The 25,094-nt window shown below is 40.9% G+C and overlaps 1 protein-coding gene across 4 annotated transcripts in view; it reads right to left on the reverse strand.

Annotated features, from left to right (window-relative positions):
• The window catches only part of KMT2C (lysine methyltransferase 2C), a 270,536-nt gene extending 245,818 nt beyond the window's left edge, over positions 1 to 24,718 (reverse strand). For 3 of the 4 annotated variants that reach the window (XM_027573958.2, XM_027573955.2, XM_027573957.2), the window contains exon 1: positions 24,366 to 24,718. In XM_027573958.2, coding sequence (XP_027429759.2) covers positions 24,366 to 24,526 — 161 coding nt within the window. In that variant the 5' untranslated portion in view covers positions 24,527 to 24,718. The remainder of the gene's footprint in view (positions 1 to 24,365) is intronic. The other variant, XM_027573956.2, reaches the window with a different exon arrangement.
• Between the last annotated feature and the right edge of the window lie 376 nt (positions 24,719 to 25,094).

Genomic DNA, 25,094 nt, shown 5'->3' on the forward strand with positions numbered 1-25,094 from the left:
TACATTTTGCATAGGTCTAAATGGTAAAAACGTGCACAAGAAAACTACAAGTAGAACAGTAATTTTTTAACAAGTATGACACCTTACATTGTAAGCAGCAACTGTTTATTCTAAATTATACAGTATCAAAAAGTTAAAATTCAAACTTACCTTGTTAGAATACAGTTTCCAAATCAATGGTCCTTACAAAAATTAAAACAAATGCTTCACTATTATTTAACCTTTAGAAAAGTGGCCAAGAGGGGCGCCTGGGTGGCTCAGTCGTTAAGCGTCTGCCTTCGGCTCTGGTCATGATCCCAGGGTCCTGGGATCGAGCCCCAGGATGGAGCCCCGCATCAGGCTCGCTGCTCCACAGGAAGCCTGCTTCTCCCTCTCCCACTCCCCCTGCTTGTGTTCCCTCTCTCGCTGTGTCTCTCTCTGTCAAATAAATAAATATTTAAAAAGAAAAGAAAAGAAAAGAAAAGGGGCCAGGCAAGGCTTCATGCCCTCAATTAAAAAAAAAAAAAAGTGGGGGAGAGGGGGCAGGGGAGTGGGGGGGGCCTGGGTGGCTCATTCCATTAGGCCTCCAACTCTTCTTGATCTCAGCTCAGGTCTCAATTGTGTTGGGCTCGACTATGGATGTGGAGCCTATTAATTTTTTTTTAATAAAAAAAAGAAAAAGATTTCTACTTGTGAATTAGGTACTGCTGCTTCACTATATAATAAAAATTATTCTAGAAGAGGTAGTTTATCACACTTAACATATACTACAAAGTTCTGTAAGAAAAAAGATGTAATTAATGCCACCTGAGGTTAAATATATTAAAACACATTAAATACATTTAAATATTAAATATTTTAGATTAGGTGATAGTTTAGTTGTGCACACATGCAGTTAATCCTATACTATCACAGTCTTACTTAACAAAAAGAGAACATGTATTTAACTCATCAAACTTTTTCTCTCAGCTTGAAAGAAGTTCTCTAAAGCACTTTAGCTACATTATAGTTTGGGGCTTTTTAAATTTTCTTCTAATTAAATTCTAGTGGATTACCAGAAGAGAGAGATTAAAATTCTCATTAAGAAACCAAAGGTTGTACTTCTCCTTTTTTTCTTTTCTAACTGGGAATTAAACATCCATGAAGAAATAGGTGGAAATCCTCAAACCTGTAATGAAATACTTGAATCAAAATGTTCTCAGTTTTCAATTTATACAAATACTTCAAAATGTGTTAAATCCGTATTACCCCTTAAAATTTTTACAGAGATATATCTATTCTTAGGTACATACAATTTATACAGAACTGGAATCAAAATGCTGAATTATTCTAGAATAACTAATAAAACTACTTAAACTAAGTGAAAAATCTTGAGAACCAAGGAGGCAAAGATACTACCATTACTCTATCAATTAACTTCCAAATCCAGAATATAAAACTGTTTTTTTTTAAAGAATTTATTTATTTATTTGACAGAGAGAGACACAGCGAGAGAGGGAACACAAGCAGGGGGAGTGGGAGAGGGAGAAGTGGGCTTCCCGCGGAGCAGGGAGCCCGATGCGGGGCTCGATCCCAGGACCCTGGGATCATGACCTGAGCCGAAGGCAGACGCTTGATGACTGAGCCACCCAGGAGCCCCCAGAATATAAAACTTTTAAGACTGTGTTCTGTCCTTATTTTCAAACCTAAATTTGGTTCCATGACAGAAACACACATCTCAATATCCAGTGCCTTGACAGGTAAGGTAATGCTTTAATACATAACCGAGAAATAAAATACTTCTTTTAGTTTTGTCTTTGTTTATTTTTAAGGGTTACAAGCCAAGCCACCCTCCGGAATTAGATGCAAAACTACGATCCTCTGAAAAGAAACGAAAACTTTTCACCTTTAGGGCATTTGGGGTTCTGGCTCTTTTTATTGTCATTTTACATTTTTGTACCTAAACCATCTCATAAAAACTGCTACCAAGATTTGGATCAGCCATATTACCCTGCCAGAGCCAACGCCACTCGACAGGAACACTTTGAGCCTCACCATCCAACCTCCGGCAACTCGATTCAAAAAGGCAAGCTCCATGGCTCCCAACCAAGTCCTGCCAACCTGAGCCTACGGCAGCACCCATACAAGACAAAACAAATGAGCATTAAGATTCTTCCTTGCAACTTCTCCCACGGCTCTGAGAATCTCCCGCCACACACACCCCGCCACACACACCCACCACCAAACACATATACAGACACACACTCGAGGGAGCTTACAAGAAAGAGGAGGGGGAAGGTAGGTGGAGGAAAAAGCACGTCTAGAGAAAGTAGATCCGTGTGTAGCGGGCGCCTCAAAAAGGTGGGATGGATTTCTCCAAAGCCCAGATCGGGAACCTCGCTACAGACAAACCAACAGAAAGCCCTCAAAGTTAACTCTCTGCTAACCGTTTACAGGAACTCTCCCCTCTGAGGCTTAATTTCAAATAAGTCCATGTTATTGTTTTATGCTATTTAATGAATTTTGTTAGGAGCCATGAATATGGAAACAAACACCTTTCGAATCATTTTGCATCAAAATGGTTAAGACCTTATGTTAACCCTATAAGTCTCCAAATCCTTTCTAATCTAATATCCCTGGAGTAAGAAGGACAAAATTGAAATATTAACCACCTAAAACGGTCTTCAATGTCTACTCAAAATTTTCTACTCAGGTCTCACTCCCCAAAACCACATCCTTTTTTCCCCATTTAACAAGAATTTTTCCTGAAACAATTCTACTTAACTTGGTGCGACCATTTCTGTCAATTTTTTCTTCCTCTTTTTATTTATAGATGTTTATCATTTTTTTTAAATATATGGTTTTGTTTCTTTTTAACCACCCTTTCCAAACCTCAAAACAAGCATTTGTAATTATGGACAATTACCCTCCTGCTCAATAAACAAACAATTCCACTTTTCCTCCTCAAACTTTGTAATCCTCTATAAAGCTGGCCAAGTGTTTTCTACTCCTGGCACTGAACAAATAGAAATATTATGTAACTGTAGTCTACCTCTGTTGTTCTAATAAACTAATAAACTAGCTTAAATGATGATTTAATAGGGGTCTTGGTCACCAAAGAATCCTTATTCTCAAATAAAAATTTTAAAGACTGTCAATGGGGGGGGGGTAGCAGGGTAAATGGGATCCAAGTTCTTGACTGTGTTTCCACAAAGGCCAGGTCAAGAATCTCTTTTTTCAGATCTGGTATCCTATAAAATCTTACCAAATCAGGGGCAGCTGGGTGGCTCAGTTGGTTAAGCAGCTGCCTTCGGCTCAGGTCATGATCCCAGGGTCCTGGGATCAAGCCCCACATCGGGCTCCCTGCTCAGCAGGGAGCCTGCTTCTCCCTCTCCCACTCCCCCTGCTTGTGTTCTGCTCTCGCTCTCTCTGTCAAATAAATAAAATCTTTAAAAAATAATAATAAAATAAAATCTTACCAACTCAGATAATAGATCATCTTTCATGTACTATTCTCCAAATCTAAAAAGTTATAGTAATCCTGCTAAACTTCAGAATGAAAGTGAAGGAGTTAAGATTTAAACTGTAACCAAGAAAACAGCCCTTCTACAAAGATGCTGACTGCTTGACCAATACGTGTGTGCAGATGGACAGACTGCACAGAAACCCAAGTTTTTTGGTCAGAAACAAACCACTGGAAAATATGTCTATTCTTTTATTATAACAAAGTCAAACAATTCCAATAAATCTATAATGAACTGTGAAATTATTTTAAATGGGTTTTAGAAGACAGTGCAAAACAGTTTCTAGTTTTTATTTCCACTGTAACATAACAGATTGCAGACATGAATAAAATTCTACCCAGTTCAATTCCAAGGTTTTTATTCTAATTAAATTAACTTTACAAAAGTCTTTTAGAAAATGTATGCGACAGACAAAAATTTGCCAAAGGTAAAAACTACTCAGTAAGATTTAACAAAAATGCTGTATTTGGAGAAATCATTTTTATTATCATCAATTAATGGACTGCCTTCACTTAATCATTTTAGTCTTGAAGCAAAAACTAAGATGCTACACAATGGCTTTTCTGTGTAATGGAATCTTGTCAGCAACAGAAAGATAAATCAACTACCATGGCCTTAATTACCTTATCACTTCCCCTCATCCACTCCATGGTTCCCCTCACTTCCCCCACAACTTCCCCCACAACCCTAAATATCACATACAAAAGCAAGCTACAGAAAATGTAAGCACAGTGCAGTCAGGTACCTTGTGGGAGCATACAGCTACCGCTATAAATACTAAGGGAAAAAAGCAGTAAGAGTTAAGGAAAGGAAATATGTGGTGGTAAATAAGCAGAACCACTATGAGTTTAGGTAACACTTTTTGTTTGTTTGTTTTTAAAGATTTTATTTATTTACTCATGAGAGACAGAGAGAGGCAGAGGGAGAAGCAGGCTCCCCGCGGAGCAGGGAGCCCAATGTAAGACTCGATCCCAGGACCCTGGGACCATGACCTGAGCCGAAGGCAGACGCTTAACGACTGAGCCACCCAGGCGTCCCTAGGTAACACGTTCATTTGTGACTCTTGAAGTACTTAACTATTTTTCATTAACACTGAAATAAGTTAACTTCTCAATATATACACTGAAAGAAGGTTCATTACTAGTCTTAGGTTATTTAAAAAAAAAAAAAATAGGGTGGCGCCTGGGTGGCTCAGTTGGTTAAGCGTCTGCCTTCAGCTCAGGTCATGGTCCCGGAGTCCTGGGATCGAGCCCCGCATCGGGCTCCCTGCTCGGCTGGAAGCCTGCTTCTCCCTCTCCCTTTCCCCCTGCTTGTGTTCCCTCTCATGCTGTCTCTCTCTCTCTCAATTAAATAAATAAAATCTTTAAAAAAAATAAAAAATAAATAGGAACAATACCATGATTAAAACTTAAAGGTGTTTCTCCTGTTGTACCCTACTAATTGAGAATGGGATTGAACAGAAAGGACATTAAATGAAATGTTCTACCTTTCCAAAAAACCAGAAATCCTAATGGCATTGTTATCCTAATCTACAAAGATTTTTCTTAATTCTTTCCTACTAAGAACTGAATAAAACTGAATAACTTACACAAAAGGTAATTTTCTATATAGCCAAAGGAGGCAAACTACTTACATCAAATGTCTTAAAATGTTATATAAAGAGCTTAAATAGGAAAAACATTAAGAATTCCCCTCCCCCAACAAACTATGCACAAAACATGACTGAGTAATTCTCAAGAAATATAAGTAGTGAATTTCAAGAATGTTCAATACTCCTACTAAGCAAGTAAGTAAAAAATTAAAACTGAAATACAGTTTTTCAATTACTAAACTAAGAAGATAAAGGTTTTTAATGTACTATATATGACCAAGGTTCAGTGAAACTGGTCCTAACACACATTGCTGGTGACATTAAAATCTGATACAGCCCGGGCGCCTGGGTGGCTCAGTTGGTTGGGCGACTGCCTTCGGCTCAGGTCATGATCCTGGAGTCCCAGGATCCAGTCCCACATCGGGCTCCCTGCTCAGCGGGGAGTCTGCTTCTCCCTCTGACCCTCTTCCCTCTCGTGCTCTGTCTCTCATTCTCTCTCTCTTAAATAAATAAATAAAATCTTTTAAAAAAAAATCTGATACAGCCCTTTTGGGGGAGCATTTTAAAATTTTAATAAAAATATTTAGTAGGAACTTACTGAGTAACAGACACTGTTCTAAAGTTTTCAGAACATGTATCCTCTTCAATTCTCTCAATAACCCTATGGCAGGGATTTTATCATCCTCCCATTTTATAGGTGAGTAAACAAATACAGAGAGATTCCATTTTTTTATACCAAGTCCCACAAGCAAAAAATAACAGTGCCAGAATTTCAGCACTTGGACATTAGAGCACTCACCTTTATGGATCAAGAATCATAAAAAGCTTCTTTCTTTTAAGCTAGTGATCCTGCCCATGGAAATCTGTCCTATAAAAATAATCCAGGGGGCCCGGGTGGCTCAGTCGGTGAAGCATCTGCCTTCGGCTCAGGTCATGATCCCAGGGTCCTGGGATCGAGCTGTGCTCTGCAGGAAGCCCGCTTCCCCCTCTCCTACTCCCCCTGCCTTATGTTCCTGCTCTCCCTATCTCTCTCTGTCAAATAAATAAAATCTTTAAAAAAAAAAAAAAAGAGTTAAAAAAAATCCAAAAATACGCAAAGGATTTTATCTACAAAAATGTCCGCCAAAGCACTTTATGTGGTATAATAATAATAATCAAAAAAATAATATTAAGTAGAGAAATAGAGGTGACTGAGTGGCGTTTACATCAGTTTACTCAATGGAAAATTAAGCACCTTTCAAAAATGTTATGGAGATTAACAACATGGAAATTTTCTTTCTCATGTCAAGGCAGAAAGTAGGTTACAAAATTCTATATATACCATCATTAATACAACAAAAACAAAATACGCATATGAAAAAAGTTGGAAAGAAAACAGATCAAAATAAGTGTCTTTGTGAGAGTGGAATGAAAAGGGCTGAATTTTTATTTTCTTCTTCATGTTCCACATTTTCTACAACAAAAAACTAATTTTTTATACTGAAAAATATTTGAAATAAGATTCCTATGATTAGAAATGCACAGGTTCTATGATGACAGAAGAAATTCAGATTCAAACTGAAAAGGACAAGTGTTTTGACATGTTTTAGTAAACAAAAGGATAACCTAGTTATATTTTTAAAATTTTAGAAAAGAATTATAATCTCAGTCATGGTAATTTTAAACTAAATGAATTCTATTTTAACCAAAGTTCAAATTAATGCCAACCCATCAGTATTCTCCCAAAGACCCTGAAAGAAAAGGCCTACATTTGACAGTAGCCTCAACACAGGTAGGTTAAAAGTTAGCATGAACTGGATTAGGATTCAAAAGTACTAGGACTGGGAAGAAGATAAATAGATCTCCTACTAAACAGAGATTCGATATAGAATTCTGGTGATAAGCAGAGCCTAAAAATAATTTTTAAAATCTGAAATGATCATTAAGTTCTTCACCCAGCATCATTTTCCAGTGGCAGCACTGGCAAATACCAAGAATCTCAGGACACTTGTCACCAGCTACTGCAATGCTGCCTGAGCCCAGCTACTCCTCACAAACAGTTCCTCCTGCCCCAGGAAGAATGAACCAAAAGATGAAGGAGCTAAACAAGGGTTAGTTGGAGGAGTAAAGGGTCACTAAAGTGGATAGTAAGTGGGTTATATGGTAAAGACAAAGGTGGGGCGCCTGGGTGGCTCAGTCGTTAGGCGTCTGCCTTCAGCTCAGGTCATGATCCTGAGGTCCTGGGATCGAGCCCCAGGTCGGGCTCCCTCCTCAGCAGGAAGCCTGCTTCTCCCTCTCCCACTCCCCCTGCTTGTGTTCCCTCTCTCACTGTGTCTCTCTCTGTCAAATAAATAAATATTAAAAAAAAAAGACAAAGGAAAAATAAAAGCAGAGAAGTTAGGCCAGCAGTAGAAACGGAAAATAATTCCTGATTTAATTAGTTACTCTGAGGGGTGCCTGGGTGGCTCAGTTGGTTGGGCGACTGCCTTCGGCTCAGGTCATGATCCCGGAGTCCCGGGATCGAGTCCCACATCGGGCTCCCTGCTCAGCAGGGAGTCTGCTTCTCCCTCTGACCCAACCCCCTCTCATGCTCTCTCTCTCTCTCATTCTCTCTCTCAAATGAATAAAATCTTAAAAAAAATAAATAAATAAAAATAAATTAGTTACTTTGAGGAGAAAAAAATCTATACTCTGGTTTATTCCCAACCTTCGTTACCCTTACAAAAACTAAATCCAACAAATGTGTAAACATAAGGATATCAAAAACTTTGCACACTGTTTACTGGGGACACAATGTTGAAAATCATAGGCACCACCTTCAAGAAGCTCATAGTCTGATCTATTATCTCCTTCAACTGTGTCTTAGCTTACCTGCAAAAATCCTGAAGCTTAGAGTAACAGTTCTCAGTCTAGATATTGCAACATAAGGTTTGCCACAAGTACTTTATTATTTATTATATTTGAAGTACTGAAGTTTGTGAAAATTTACTTTAAAATAAATTAGAGCAGTTAGGGTTATCCCTGTAAGAAAATCACTCCCACTCACTTGTATTTTAACATGCTTTCTTGGTTATAATCATAATATACACTCTGAAATGCACATTACCCACAATCTATCAAAATCTGTTAATACTCATACAAGAGTACCTTCCCTTGAACATCATCTGTCAAATGATTTCCTAAAAGAATAAAGCACTGATGCTGTGTTTACTTCTTAAACTGTTCCATTCAAGGACTCAGGGTTTTTTTTAAAGTTTTGTTTTGTTTTGTTTTAGAGGGGGCAGGCGGAGGGAGGGAGAGAATCTTAAGCAGGCTCCACACCCAGTGCAGAGCCCGGATGTGGGGCTCCATTCTACAACCCTGAGATCATGACCTGAGCCTAAATCAAAAGTCAGGTGCTTAACTGACTGAGCCACCCAGGTGCCCCAAGCAGTCAGTTTTGAGGAGATAAAAACCTCCATCTCTTTCTGGAACCAAGGCAGTTTCCTTCAGATGGTACACTATGTTTAGAAGAAAGTTTCTTTTTTTTTTCCTTTCTTTTTCTTTTTTTTTTTTTTTTTTAGTAAGTAGGCTCCACACCCAATGTGGGGCTTGAACTAACCACCCTGAGATCAAGAGTCACATGCTCTACCAACTAAGACAGCCATGCGCCCCAGAAGACAGTTTCTTATTTTGGAGGGTATCAACTTCTACAAAGCTTTTAGAATAAGCTTCACTAAAACCTCCCCCTTAAATTATACAAATCTGTGTATCTATAGCCATGCATGCTTTCTTCTGAGAATGTGAGGATATATCCAAAAGGATCTGTAACTCCAAAAAAGATTAAGAACCCCCCAAGATTTAACTCACACCATGATGATCTGATCAGTTAGGCAGTTTTCCTTAAGCTTCCTGCTTAATTCCTGTCTATTTAATGTTAATAAAATTAACAAATCGAATAAAGTGCTTACAGTACATCAGACACCATTCTAAGTGCTTTATACACATTAATTTATTTAATTTTCACAACAACCCTATGAAGTAGGTACTATTATTATCCCACTTAGATGAAGCAACTGAAGGCCCAAGAAGTCATTTGCCAAGTGTCACACAGCTGTTCTGTTTGAAAATTGTAAAATTTCTCAAAATGAGAAATGGCTATTTGCTGTGTGCACATTTCCTTCTTCTCTTAGTTAATATGTCTTTCTGTTTAACCCTCACCTGAGTCAGAGAAAATGAAATGATTTTGTTGTCAAAGACTCATCTCTGCTAGGCTGCCAATTATACAGATGAACTATTCAATTTGAGAAAGACATTAAAAGTAAGGGGCGCCTGGGTGGCTTAGTATGTTAAGCACCTGACTTGGGCTCAGGTCATGATCTCAGGGTCCTGGGATTGAGCCCCGCACTGGCAGGGAGTCTTCTCTCTCTCCCCCTATCAAATAAATTAAAATAAAATTTTTTAAAAAAGATCGATTTACAGATTCAATGTACTCTCATGTATTGAAATAGAAAGGTATCGGGGCACCTGGCTGGCTCAGTCGGAAAAGCATGCCAACTCTTGATCTTGGGGTCGTGAGTTCGAGCCCCACGCAGGATGTAGAGATTACTTAATAATAAAATTTTAAAAAAATTTAAAAAGAAATAGTAAGGTATCAATTCTCTCAAGAGTGACCTACAGATTCACTACAATCCCTATTAAAATCCCAATACATTTTTTGTAGAAACTGGCGGGCTAACCATAAAATTTATATGAAAATGCAAAAGACCTCTAACTGGCAAACAATTTTGGAGACCACCACCAAAGCTGGGGGAATTAGACTACCTGATTTCAAATTTACAATAAAGCTATATTAATCAAGATAACGTAATATTAGCATAAGGATAAACATACAAATCAACGGAAGAGTCCAGAAATAAACCCACACATTTATGATCAAGTGATTTTCAACAAAGATGCCAAGACAATTCAATGAGGAAAGAACAATCTTCAACAAATGGTGCTGGAATGACTGAACATCCATACACAAAATAATACACTTAGACCTTACCTCACACCATATACAAAATTAACTCAACATACCACTGACCTTAATGTAAAACCTAACACTATAAAAGATTCTAGAAGTAAACATAGATCTTTTCAATCTTAGGTCTCACAAAAATCGTAATTCCATAAGGGAAAAAAACTGATAAACTGGACTTCATCAATATTAGAAACCTTAGCATTTCAAAAGACATTATTGGGGCGCCTGGGTGGCTCAGTTGGTTAAGCAACTGCCTTCAGCTCAGGTCATGATCCCAGGGTCCTGGGATCGAGCCCCACATCAGGTTCCTTGCTCAGCCAGAAGCCTGCTTCTCCCTCTCCCACTCCCTCTGCTTGTGTTCCCTCTCACGCTCTCTCTCTGTCAATTAAATAAATAAAAATCTTTAAAAATAAAAAAAAGAACAAAAGACATCATTAAAAATTGATTAAGAATAAGCCTCAGACTGGAAGAAAATACCTGTAAAGCATATAACTCATAAAGGACTTGTATTAAAAATATAAAAAGGCAAACTATGGATACAGTTTAAAAAAATGGCAGTAGTTGCCAGGGGAAGGAAGGGAAGGGTGGAATAGGCAGAACAGAGGATTTTTTGGGCAGTGAAACTATTCTATATATTATAACGGTAGATACATGTCATTACACATTTGTCAAAACCCATAGAATGTACAACACCAAGAGTAAACCCTAATGTCAGCTATAGACTCTGGATGATAATTATGTGTCAAGGAAGGTTCATCAACCCTAACACATGTACCTCTCTAACAGAGGGTGTTGATAATGGGGGAAGCTGTGTATGTGTGGGAGTAGGGATTTCTACAAGAAATCTCTGTATCTTCCTCTCAGTTTTGCTGTGAACCTAAAACTGCTCTAAAAAAATAAAGTCTGAAATGCATACATATATAATGAACTCTTATGACTCAAAACTAAGACACCCAAAATGGGGTAAATATTTAAATTCATACTTCACCAATAGAATCGATACTTTATCATAGAAATGGCACACAAGCATTTGAAAAGATGCTCAACATCATAAATCATTAGAGAAATGCAAATTAAAACCACAATGAGATATCACTACACACCCACTAGAACAGCTAAAATCAAAAAGATTTACAATTCTAAGCATCAGCAAGGATATGAACCTTTATACAATGTTAATGAGAATATAAAATGGTACAGGAACTTTGGAAAAGTATGGAAGTTTCTTAAAAAGTTAAATATACACTAACCATATAAGCAAGCAATTTCTATTCCTAGGTACCTACCCAGAGAAATGAAACCATTTGTCCAAAACATCTTCCAGCATCGTTCACAGGAGACAAAACACTGGAAACAATCCAAATGTCCATCAATTGGTGAACTGATAAACAAAATGTGGTCCATCCATACAGTGGAATACCACTCATCAACATAAAGAAACAAACTATTAATAAATGCACATGAATGGACCTCAAAGACATTTTTCCAGGCATATGTCTACATTTCATTGTTAGCTAATGGAAGCTAGGATAAGCACCAGTTATTGACAAAAAAGACCATCATCTCTGGATCTTAAAGTGTAATCTCAGATGTCAAACCTGGCTGTTGGTGCTCCATTTCCTAATCCATAAATTGAAGACACTGGAACTGATGACAGTGAAGGTCTTTCTAGTTCTGAGGTTGGATAATTTGAAAACAAAAGTTAGGCAAGTATTATTTCTTGATGAAAAAAGAGTATGGAAAATCACTCTGGGTTCTCATTCTGGTCCCTGTAACACGACACACGGGATATATACTCCCTCTGTACCATCTTCCCTGCTGTTGCCAAGGCTATTTTCTAACCAAGTTACATTGTTATTCTTCTGTTTAAAATCTTCAATGGCTCCCTACTGCCTACAGTAAATATTCAAAATTCCCAATTTACTTTCCCTTCCTCATTTTCTCACATACTAACCTGGATTTTGTTTGTCTGGTTTGGTGAGCTTTTTTTTTTTTAACTTTATTGAGGTATAACTGACAAAACTGTAAGGTATTCCAAGTGTACATCATGATTTGACATACATATACATTTGAAAGGGTTCCTCCCGTCTAGTTAACTAATACATCACCGCTCATATTTATCCTCTTGGTGTGTGTGAAAACATTTAAGTTCTACTCTCACAACAAATTCCAATTCTATAGTACACCGTTATCAACTATAGACACCATGTTATACATTAGACCCTCAAACTTAATTCACAGCTGAAAGTTAGACTGGAGTTTCTTAAAAAGCAAAGACCAGAGTCAGACACACCTGGATCCAAATCCTGACTGCATCACTTACCAACTATGTGATCTTCCTGAACCACTCCTTCGCCTGTGAAACAGTATTACCATCTGGTAAGTCCTGGAAGCATCTAACCCATAATGGCCATGGACTAGTTGTTCTCAACTCCCTCCTCTCTTCAGTAAAGTTTGTTTTCATTCTTCAGGACTCAACTCAGATGTGGTTTGTTTTGTTTTTTTAAGATTTTATTTATTTTTTGACATACAGAGAGAGTGTACAAGCAGGGGAAGCAGCAGGCAGAGGGAGAGGGTGAAGCAGGCTCCCTGCTAAGCAGGGAACCCGATGCAGGGCTCGATCCCAGGACCCTGGGACTATGACCCGAGCCAAAGGCAAACGCCTAACCATCTGAGACACCCAGGGGCCCCTCAACTCAGATGTTTTCATGTCTTCATTCCCCTGCTGTAAGTTCTTCCTTCTCGAGCTCCCTAGCGCTCTGCACAATGTTCCATCACAGGACTGGTCACTTTCTAATACAGTGTGCACTGAACTGGTAGAAACTGAGGGTAGGGATTGTCTTATTTTGGTTTCTCCAGTGTACAGTGCATACTAGATGCTCAGTAACATCTTCCTTGGGTAATTAATAGAAAACAAATGGACAAAGTAACCCAGACTGAAAATAAAACATGTTGTAAAAACTTACTGTGGAAAAAAAAAACAAAAAGATTTTAATCACCTATAATCTTATTAACATTAAATACCAATTTTAACATTTGATGCCTTTCCTCCTTTCAGGTGGGCAGAAGAAAGGAAACAAGCATGAAGTACAGTAGAGAAAGAATCAAGAACCCAAGCCCTATGACTCCTGTATTATTTCTACCTCTGGAAAATGTTTTGTATATTTAATAGCATTATTAAACACATCACCTTAATCAACATGTTGTAGTATAGCAGTCTACCAGATGGTCATATTCAATTATAGGTAACAAAACATACTCCAAAGTGAAATACAAATTTTTGAATGAAAATTAATGTTACCCTGTGTGGTGTTTACTAGTGCTCTTCACCAAATACTTCTAGTTCTCCCTCCAGAAATATGATAGGATTTCACTTCTGTGCCCTCGTGAAGTTAGGTGCTACCATGTGACTCTCTCAGGTCAATGAAAGGTAAACAGAACTAACATATGCCATTGATTTAAGTCTTTAAGAGCCAGAGCACAGGGGCGCCTGGGTGGCTCAGTTGTTAAGCGTCTGCCTTAGGCTCAGGTCATGATCCCAGGGTCCTGGGATCGAGCCCCGCATTGGGGTCCCTGCTCAGCCGGAGGCCTGCTTCTCCCTCTCCCGCTCCCCCTGCTTGTGTTCCCTCTCTCGCTGTCTCTGTCAAATAAATAAATAAAAATCTTAAAAAAAAAAAAAAAAAAAGAGCCAGAGCACAACCTACGATGTTCTCCTTTTCCTGCCTTGGCAACAGTGGAGGACAGAGACGGGGTCTGCCTCAGCCTGGTACAGATGTTGTACAGCAAAGCTTCCAAGCCAGCCCATGAGGAACTCATAGCACAAGCAAGAAATCAACTGTTGGTGACTGAAGCAACTAAGACTTGAGGCTGTTTGTTACTCCCACATATTCTAGCTATTCTGATATACACTATATAAAAAAGTTTAGTATTTCTCTACATCATCCCAATCTCCAGTTTTGAGAATGTTCTGCACAAAGTTGGGACTCAGGTTTATTAGCAAAATTTTTACATATGGAATGAATTTTAGGATGTCTTTAAAAGGAAGAAAAAAAATAGTCCAAAGGTTAGCAAAAGAAGCAAATATTTTCAATGAAAAGATTTTAAATATTGAAGTAGCTACACATAAAAAAGGCTAAAGTATGTGGCATAGTATAAAAATGACAGCATGCTATCATTCCCCTATTTACCCAAAATAAATCCTTCCTCTACTTCCTCACCCTGCTGAGGGCAACAACTAGGACTCAGGCAGGGTTCCACAGAACACTGCCAAGTAGTCACTACCAATCAACTGAGGCTGGCCCTCGGTATGAACTCTATCTGCCATCTCAAGTGGTTCTGTATCATCATTCTCACACTCGAGAAAACCTAAGTCTCCACAGTTAAACTGGTTGCTCACAGTGGTGGAGACTACTGGCTGTTTCCGCAGTGTCCACTCCCTCCCTTAGCAACAACACTCTAAAATTATTCTAGGCAGCAATGCACTCAGCTAAAGGACTATGTTCCCAGCCTCCTTTGCAGCCACACATGGCCATATGACTAGGCTCCAACCAATTACAAACAAGCTGAAGCATATGCTACTTCTTAGAAGGGTGTTTTAAAGACAGGAATCGCACCCTTGGTCTACTCTTCCTCCAGTCTACTTCAATGGACATGGGTGTAATGAGTAGTCCTCTACGAGCCATCATGGAATCTGAGGGCAAAGGCCATATCCTAGAAATATCTGAGCAGAGAGATAAAAGGAACCAAGTTCCTGATGATTCTGCAGTGCAGAGGCACCATACCAGAACTAGCGCCTACCCTCCGGACTTTGACTTGAGAGAAATAAGCATTCCTACTCAAGTCACTGTTAGTTAAAGTGACACATAAAGACAAACCTAATCTAGGCCCAGGAACAGAACCCAGGTACCCCGACACAGAGTCCATAAACCTCCAGATATGTAGAAGATATCTGTAAAAGTCAAAAAAGTAAAATCTTATCTTTTGAAAGCTGATAACCATAATTATTTTCTTTCCATTACATATTACCTAATTATAGTCTGATCTACACTATGACAGCTAAATTTTTAAAGATTTTTTTTTTTTTATTTGAGAGAGAGAGAATGAGAGATAGAGAGCACGAGACGGAAGAGGATCAGAGGGAGAAGCAGACTCCCTGCTGAGCAGGGAGCCCGATGTGGGACTTGATCCTGGGACTCCAGGATCATGACCTGAGCTGAAGGCAGTCGCTTAACCAACTGAGCCACCCAGACGCCCGACAGCTAAATTTTTAAATACGATTTAAATTCCCCAATAATAAAAATCCTAAAATACCTTCGTGAAATGAGGGGCAAAGGTTAGGTAGGGGGCAGCCTCCTTTAACTATCTCAGTAAAAGAAGTTGGAAAACAATAATGATTTTTAACATTTTATCATTTGTATCTCCCAACAGTTTTTGTTCTTACCATGCCTTAATTCACAAAACCATCTGCTTCCATTTATAACAAACCACCACAAAATCCAACAGATTAAAACAACAGCGGAGTGCTGGCTGGTTCCTCTGCTAGTTTTACCAGCGGTCACTGTCGTAGCTGCGTTCAACAAGGAATTTGACAATAGGCGGAACTCAGCTAGGACACTGGGGTAACTGGGCCTCTCTTTTTCACTGTGGTCCAGAATCCCTCCCTGTGCACATGGTCTCTCCAGCAGGGTAGGACCTACCTTCTTTCATGGTGATGAGGTCTCCCACGTATGCAAGAGGAGAAGTTCCTGGCCTTCTTAAAGCTTTGGCCCCACACTAGCACAGTGCCATTTTTGCTGCCTTCCACTGGATAAAGTGAGTCACTGGGCTAGACAAGAGACATGGGGTGGTGACCATACAATAGCATAAATCCCAGCAGGCACGGTTCATTGCGGGTCACCAACATAATAGACTACCTTTTCCCCCTTTATTTACTGTGCAGGTTAAGACCTTGATGGATGATCTATGGCATGCGATCACCTCTCTGAGGCTCAGCTGTCTGCAAATGAGGGGCTAGATGAAATGTTCTTAAAATACTCATCTGGTTTTAACATTTTATGAGTCTCTAAGTATGTAAGTCTGATATGAGAAAAAGTTGGCCATACTAACCAAATACTTCAACCTTGGTAGAACAATTAGATGATGAAGCTTTAAGGTAAAAAATACAATTAATTCTTTAATATGTTTCATATTGTTATTTTATAATGCAACTGGAAGCTACTCCAGACATGTGGTATATGCCACTAGGATCCCCAAGATCAGGAAATCAAGGAAGTTATTTGTTTATTTGTTGGTAGGCTCCACTAAAAGATGGAATTAACAAAATCACACAGACTTCCTGTGACCACTGGCTATACTGCTTCTCATGTAAATGATTACATTGAGATGTAAAGAGTAAAAATGACTCAGTATGAGAGACATAAATCATTTTAAAACCCCCTGATAGGAAGTCTCATTTAGGAAGACCTACTAACAGCACAGTTGTAATATAAAAAGATCACTATGACCACATTCACAAGTTTGGATAATGAAAAATTTTTAATAATTCTGTAGTAACAGTACTATATATACAGCTCCAAGGGAATTGCTTTTTGTTGTTCTTCATGTGTTCCTCATAATAAGAAACATTCTATAGAGATTTCCGCTGACCTAGCTTTTTTATCTTTCTTCTTTTTGTCTTTATTAGGGACAGCTGTACAGAAAGGAAATCTTTATTGTCCCCTCCCACCCCCAATTACTACATTATTTTATGCCATGACATTTTTAGAGTGAGTCTGGCATCTCATCACATGTCTGTAACTAACAAGTTCTAGGATATCAGGCAAATGCTTGATTGATAACTCATGATAGTGGCAATAACAAATATTAGCAAATTCTTGTAATAGTACCTCTTAATAGCACTTAGTTTCTGCCAGACACTGTTCTAAATTCTACACATACATAAATTCACAACAATCCTAAACTAGGTGTGCTAGTATGTGCACTTTGCAGATGAGGCAACCAAGGCAGCAAAAAGTCCAGTTAACTTCCCAATATCAAACAGTTACTAAGTAGTGGAAACTGGATTTGAACCCAGGCAATCTTGGTGCTAGAATCTGTGACGTCCCCCAGAACTTGGTTTTCTCATTCGTAAAACAAGATTATGGTTTTAAGCTATTGGCTTTTTAAAAATTGCATAGAGAGCACCTGGGTGGCTCAGTCAGTTAAGCGTCCAACTCTTGATCTTGGCTTGGGTTATGATCTCAGGGTCGTGAGATCAAGCCTCATATCCGGGTCCATGCTCAGCACAGAGTCTGCTTGGGATTCTCTCCCTTTGCCCCTGCTAGCTCTCTAAAATAAATAAAAAGTGCATAGATGTACATACAAGATTATATACTCCACAAAAGCATTAATGATACTATGTATTCTTCCAAATAATTTTCTATACACAAAATACATGCATAGTTTGGGGTTGTGTGCTCTTTACAAAATAGTTCTAAACTTAGTGCTTTGCAACTTTTAGAAGATTTTTCCTCAAGTTTACAAATGTATCACAGACATTCTCCCACTTTGGTACCCACAGGTCCACCTCTCTGTCCTGAGAAAAACTGCATGATGGTCCACTGATGGGTATTTTGCTGTAGCCAATTTTTCTCTACTTGTTTTCTACTTTTCTCTGCTGCCATGAGCATCTTTGCATGTACATACTTGCCCATTTGTAGGAACATATTCTGATTTCCTTCCTCATTTTTATGGATTTCTTGGTCCCTTCCCACCCCACCACCATGTCCTAAGAGAAGTAAGCATCCTAATTCTTTTACTAAATTCCACACACTCTCCATATTCTCAGTGACTTCAAGGAAGTCACATCTTTAGTCACCTATCTTAATCAAGCTCCTAAGCTTCAATGCTACACCCCCAAATACTCCCAGACGTTTCTATCTCCTCGACATCTATGCCAGAAACTTCAAAACTCCTCCTCTGCATTGACTGAAATCTCTCTTCCTTTCCATCCACATTACCAACAATATACTGTCTGCCTTGATCACCTCACACCATGACTATTGCAAGAGGCTGTTAATCTCTGCCTCCAGGTAACTCCTCTCTTCATATTATTACCAGGGTGGCTTTCCTAAAATAACTGCCATCAAATCACCAAGTATTAGAGTACCTACCTTCAACTGTATAAAACGCACGCAGAATACAAAGTAATTTAATAATGTTCCTGTCCTCTGGAAGACTGCAAATATCTGCTTTTAAAACTTTAATTTAAAAAATAAAAGAACCTGGGGGCACCTGGTGGCTCAGTTGTTAAGGGTCTGCCTTCGGCTCAGGTCATGATCCCAAGGTCCTGGGATCGAGTCCCGCATTGGGCTCCCTGCTACGCGGGAAGCCTGCTTCTCCCTCTCCCACTCCCCCTGCTTGTGTTCCCTCTCTCGCTGTGTCTCTCTCTGTCAAATAAATAAAATCTTTAAAAAAATAAATAAAAGAACCCGCTGGCGGTCCACAGATTAAACCTAACCCACAAGGTGTAGTCCCAAATAGTGTTGTAGATCTTAATGGAAGATACTTAAAAAGATACTTAAAAAGAGATTTCACATAAAATTCCAAGTCCCCAGTCTCTGTTGAAAAACAGAGTATCTAAAAACATCTGATAGTCTCACATGGCAACCATCAGCCAGAATTGTCTATCAGTTGCACCTAAGCAAGGCACAGATTCCTAGAACCCCTCAGGCAGTTTTTACTCACCATTTTTTCCCCAACTCAAGGCCTTAAGTTATGTCAGCTGTCATTCAGGATCTTACAAGCTGCATGCAATCATTTAAATTACCTACCTGGTCCCTGTAAACAGTTTATAACCCCTGGACTACAAAGCCCAAACTCATTAGCCTGGCATTCAAGGACCATCATGGCACGGCCCCAACTCCCACATTAAGCCTCTGTTCTAGTCACACTCCACCAAGAAAACACATTTTACACTTCCCGCCTCAATAATTTCACTTACATTGCTACCCCAGAACACTCTCTAACTTTCTCACTGTACTTGGCTAAATCCTATCAATCCTTCAAGTTCTAACTCAAGTACTGCTTCCTCCAAATCTTTGCAGAGACCCTTCAATGGCCACAAGAACCTTCTTCCAGAGTTGACTGCTCACCCCAACATACACTTAACACGTACATGCTCCTTGAATAACACGTGCCAAGTGAAAGATCTAGAAAGTTATAGAAGAGTACTTCCCGGGCTTCTTAAACAATTTCAGCATTTGTGTATCAGACGTAGTTACTGCTATCACAAAATTAATAGCAAAAGCAAAGTCAAACAATTTTCCCATCTTTTACATGAGATTTTTCTCTAGACAAGTGCAAAAAGAGCTGTGTCATTCCTGTTTCTCTTGTGTTCTTAAGTCCTTCGAATTCTGCAAAGAGAGAGACTGACACTTCCCATCACAAATTCAGAATTGGTCTTTCCACTAAATTTTCACACTAACCACAAGCATACATTTTATATGCAGGCCATCGCCAAAAAAAAAAGAGGAGAGAGAGAGAGAGAGAGAAAGAAAAAGAAATTGTCCCTATTTCACTCCATAACTTTTGCAACTCATACTGCCAAGAAGTTCTGAAAATAGACACTGTAGCACAAACATGATAAAGACAATTTTTAAAAAGAGGAGGAAGGGATTAATCAGCTTGCTGAAATTAAAAGATGGGACAAAACAATAAAGAAAAAAGAAAGGGAAATACACACAACACACAGACTGGTAAATTTATTCTATATCAGCTAAAAATTATGTTCAGTCCAACCATCTCATGGATTAGAAACTGTATCAAATCCTACCCAAGGTATCTTCACACCTCCCCACCAGGCAAGAGCACAGAGAGCATCTAGTATTATCTATAACTAAAAAGTGACCTTTTTTTTTTAGGATTTTATTTATTTATTTGTTTATTTATTTATTTATTTATTTGACAAAGAGTGAGCATAAGTAGGGGGAGCAGGCAGAGGGAGAGGGAGAAGCAGGCTCCTTGCTGAGCGGGGAGCCCGATGCGGGGCTTGATGCCATGACTCTGGCATCATGACCTGAGCCAAAGGCAGACGCTTAACAACTGAGCCACCCAGGCACCCACACTGACCATTTTCATTTTGGAAATGAGGTTTCATGGAAGCCCCTCAGTCATATCTGCAAGAGGCTTAAGGAAACGAGGTTGGACAATCACTATCTGCCCAAAGGAAATCTGATTGTGGCCTGGGGAATACCATGAAGTTTTGCAAAAAGGTGGGGGAGAGAGGAAGGGTAGAGCAGTTTGTTTGTCACCCTGCAAATGGACTACAAACCTGGCGTGGCAGAATTAACTGAGATAGTAGGAAAATGTATTAAATCGCTATTTTCAGAATGGGAAAAGAAACTATTTTGATACTTTTAAATTTACATGGAAACCCATGTTTATCAAATTTACATAATAACCAATATACTGAACATAAAATTGTATATTACACTAATAACATATTCTCAAAGACTAGAGATTCCATGAACAAGACCAACAGGGCAAGAGCAAACTACAATGAGGTCAGGCTGGAGAACAACCGCCTAACAGATGAGAGGCTGCCATTCCTGGACCAGCTTTTCAAGTACATTAAAACATTTCAATGCCTATTAAGTGCCAGAAACCAGTAGCTGCCAAAATTTCCATGTATCTAATTTCTTGAAAAATAAGAAAAGGAATTACTATCATACAAATTTGCATTATTTCAAGAAGCATGAATAATAGTGGTATCTTCCAACTATAAACTGTTGCTTTATGAAACTGCATATATTACAATGCAATACACCTTTTTATTACTTACTTCAAGTTCACAGCTATGGAAATGAGATTTTGGGGGAGGGGCCTTACAAATATAGAATAACAACAGTCATCCGCTGCAAAGCCATTTTTTTGCTGTCCCTTGTATGACATCACTGGTTGTGCCCAATTTTCTACAACAATAAGGCTCAAGATGGCTTTCTAATAACAGTAATTGCTCTCTGAAAAGAAAGTGGTTCAGAATATAAAGTTTTTTTTTTTTTTCCAAAAAGAGTCAAGGATAGTGCCTCAGAAATCCTATCCTCACCACCTGCTTCTCCACCACCCCCACACCCACACCCACCCACCCCATCCCTAACATTCACTTTGTCGACTTGGTAAAAAATATGGTAGAATGGTTGTCTTCCCAATTTAGTAATGTGACTATATATTCCCAAAAAGGAAAAATAAAATCAAAGCTTTGGGAAAAGTTTCCCAAATATTAACAGAAAATTAGACCTCTAGTATGTGCCTATTCTGTGGCAGGAGCTTCTTCAATGGAAAGACCCGTATCTCTGATAAAGATTATAAGCTATTCCAAATAACCAATTAGACAGTCCTTATTGTCAAGAAGAACTTTTAAACAAATGTAAACTTCTCTGTTCCACTTCACGTTTGTGCAACAGGAAATCCTAATTTATATACCTACTTTTCAAACTCTGCCTCTAAGATCAGTAGCTACAGTTCAAAATTCTTGTTTTAGTGAACAATTTTAAGATAACAATAGTTAATTAAAACTAGTATCTATACAGCCTAGGCTTTCTAAACGTGATAAAACAAAAATTATCTAACAGTATAAAACAATAAAATGCTAAATTTACTTATGTAATTATTAAACATTCAAAAATTCAAACTCAAAAAAAGTGTAATTAGCAGTGCATGGTTACCCTCTTTTTCTAAATCCAAAGACAAAAACACAATCACACTTTTTAAAAAATAGTGTCGTAAGACATCTTCTCTAGCGTAAAACAACCGAGAGTGACCATCTAAATAACATGGACAATTTAAAAACTTGTATCGCCACTGCATTTCACACACACACACACACACACACATTTTTCATTTCTTAGATAATTATTTGCAATCCCCTGTAATTTTAGCATTTACAATCCTAATTTACATTTGTTACACTGCAGTTTCACTTTCAGGATCTTCACTACCCAACTGCAGGGTCTTTTCTGCAGTGTATCCCAGCACTGTACAGAGATACACAATTGAAAATCCTTCCTTTTGCTTTCCAGCTCACATATTAATTTCCATTTATATGTTTCTAAAACAAGTGGAGATTCCATTCCCTTCAAAAGACAAATTTTTTAAAATTCACTAAAAAGTTTGGAATCATCAAAGTTACCACTAAATGTCGTGTGAGGAATGCTGTACCAGTTCTCAAATCCAAGAGAGAAAAGTTTCTTAAGACTCAGAATTGTACTAAACATTTCCCAAAGTGTTGTTTTTATAATGTTAGCATCACTCTGTAGAAATTCGCAAATTTCTCAAAGGGCTTTTTCTTTATTCATAAACTGAGATAAAAATTAAAATAATACAGAGGTAATACCCTAAGCCAACCTTTCTTCCGGTACACCCAGGAGTTGCACTAATACAAATGAACTCCTTTCGATCTCAGGGGAGCTGTGCATGTGTGTTTGTGCCCGTGTGTTTGTGTTCGCTTGTGTGTGTGCGCGTGCACTTGCATGTCTATGGGTGAGGGGCGTGACAACAGATGGGTCTACTCTTCCTAGAGTAATACTTTAAAAGCAAATCTAAAACATACAATAATCCCAAATTAATATTCAGAAAGAAACCAAGAAGAAATAGTCAAAATGGGAAGCAATTAAGTTAAAACCCTGATACGGCTTGATATGTGTTGCTTTAAAGGATACAAAAAAGTGACAAAGTTTAAAGTTACTTAAAACTCCACCTTCCTCCTCCAAATTCCACTTAATAGGGGAATAACAATGGCATTTTTACACCAGACACTTCATTACAATGCTCGCCAGTGGCATAATAAACCCTAACTTTGGGTCACAAAGAAGCCAATGCAATAACGTATATATATCCTGTACTTGTTTCTCTCACGATTTGTCATAGGTAGGTAAGAGCTGGAAATAAAATATGGAGGCAAGTTAAAGGGCCTGAATCATTTTCATAGTCATAGGAGAGCAAAGCAAAAAAGAGAACATCCAGCCGGGGCTTCATGGGTTTCCCACAACCCTGCTCTGCTCTGCCTCAGTGAACGCTACTATTTTTTTTTTTTTTTTTACTGTGTATCCGCAAACGTAACACTAATACGACTAAACGAATGCGCCCGAACGACAACAACAAAACACCAGACTCTCCATAAAAGTGCCGCTTTCCTGCGCGTCCCAGTGCACCCTTCCACCACCGACAGTTCAATGAGATGACCATATAATGAAATGAGTAAGCAATACACGCCATTCTACAACTTCCGAAGACATTCACAGATCTTCCAGAGCACCCTCAAGAGCCACGAGAGCTGAGCGACTCACTGGCACTGACACGGGTTTCTTAATTTCCAGGCAAAGTTGCCGAATAACCATTTTGCAAAAAGACATTTCCAGTCCTCGAATAACCCGAGCCTAAGTCCTCGTGCATGTTGGAAACCAAACGAAAGTCCTTCCCGAGCCGGTACCGGCTCGGAGCGACGACTCGGATAGAAGTTCGGCAACATTTGCATCTGTCTTCTCTCTGAATAAACGTGCTCTTGCTATTCCGCCTGGTGTGGGAATCCTGGCTACGCTTCCAAAACTTCTGCACGCTCTGGCCTCAGCTGTGCGATCACACAGGAGCCGAGCTCCCCGGCGCTGGGCAGTGCGGTTCGGGGGTGGGGGAGGGGGAGAGGAAGAAGTCGAACGACTTCCTAATATATCATTAAAGGATGAAAGCACAGGTTTGGGAGCACGAAAAGTTAAAGGGGCAGCTGGCTGACAAAGGAAAGCAGCGCGAGTTCCTCCCGTGCCCTTCTCCCCCAGCGAAGCCGGCGGGGCGACCACCTGGCCCCGGCGCTTTGACAGCTCCGCGAGTGTCCCGCAGCGGACTGCTTTGTAGTTGACAATGCGCTCGTCCGGGGACGACCTAGGTGTGCTCCGCTGGGGGTTCCTCCAATGACCCAGCTAGGCCGAGCAGAATCTACGAGAAATGTCTCCAAAGACAGGAGCACCAAGAAAAGCCGGCGCAAGGGCCAAACTAAAAAGTAAAGTGTGGCGGCGGCGGCGCGGGCCGTCGGAGCCCCGCTGGGCGGAGTGAGGTGCGGGCGCCCGCGGGAGGCCGGGCCCGACGGCCGCTCAGGGGGCGCGGGGCGCGGGGCGCGGGGCGGGCGGGCGCCCCGGGCCGGAGCCGCGCGGCCGGCGGGCCCCACCCCCACCCCGCGGGGGCGGCCGGGGGCGCGCGGGGGCAGGGGGCCGGGCGCGCCGGTGACAGCTCCGGCCCGGCGCCGCGGCTGGCTCCCGGCCTGGCTCCCTCACACTCAACTTACTTCTTTCTGGCTCTCTGGAAAGGGGAAGCGCCATCTTTGCGAGGCCGGCCCCGAGGTCTTTTGTCTGCGGCTGCGGGGCTCGGGGCCGGGGCTCCGGGCTCCTCGGGGGGTGGTGGCGGCGGCTGCGGCTGCTCCGCGCTCTTGTCCTCCTCCGACGACATCCTAGTCACCAGGAAAGACACATGGATCCCGGTCCTCCTCCTGGGGGGCTCCTCCCGCCGCCGCCGCCGCGGCCGCCGCCGCCGCTGCTGCTCGGGTTCCTCCTCCCCGACTCAGCCTCTCGCATTTCCCGCAGCCCCGGGAGCAGCAGCAGGTACCGGGAGAGGCGGCAACATGGAGCGAGCAGGACACGCACTCACACACATACGCGCGGGCGCGCGCACCTCGGCGCGCAGGGGCCGGGCGGGGGGCGGGGGGCGGGGGGCGGCGGGCGGCGGGCGGGGCGCGGACGGGAGGGAGGGAGGGGCCGGCCGGCCGGGCGGGAGGTGCGGGCGGCGGCGGCGGCGGCGGCGGCGGCGGCAGCGGCAGCGGCGGCGGCGGGCGGGGCGCGGGCGGGGGCCGGGCGGTGCGGGCGGGCGGGTGCGGGGCGGGGCGACTGAGGGGGCGCTGGGGGCGCCGGCCGGGGCTGCGCCCGCGCCCCTCCCCCAGCGCGCGCGGGCGGGAGGAGAAAGGGGCCGCGGCGCGGGGGGCGGCGGGCCCGCGGGGAGCGGCGGGCGGGCGGGGGGTCGC

The sequence above is a fragment of the Zalophus californianus genome, chromosome 12, assembly GCF_009762305.2.
Source record: "Zalophus californianus isolate mZalCal1 chromosome 12, mZalCal1.pri.v2, whole genome shotgun sequence".
Lineage (NCBI taxonomy): Eukaryota > Metazoa > Chordata > Mammalia > Carnivora > Otariidae > Zalophus > Zalophus californianus.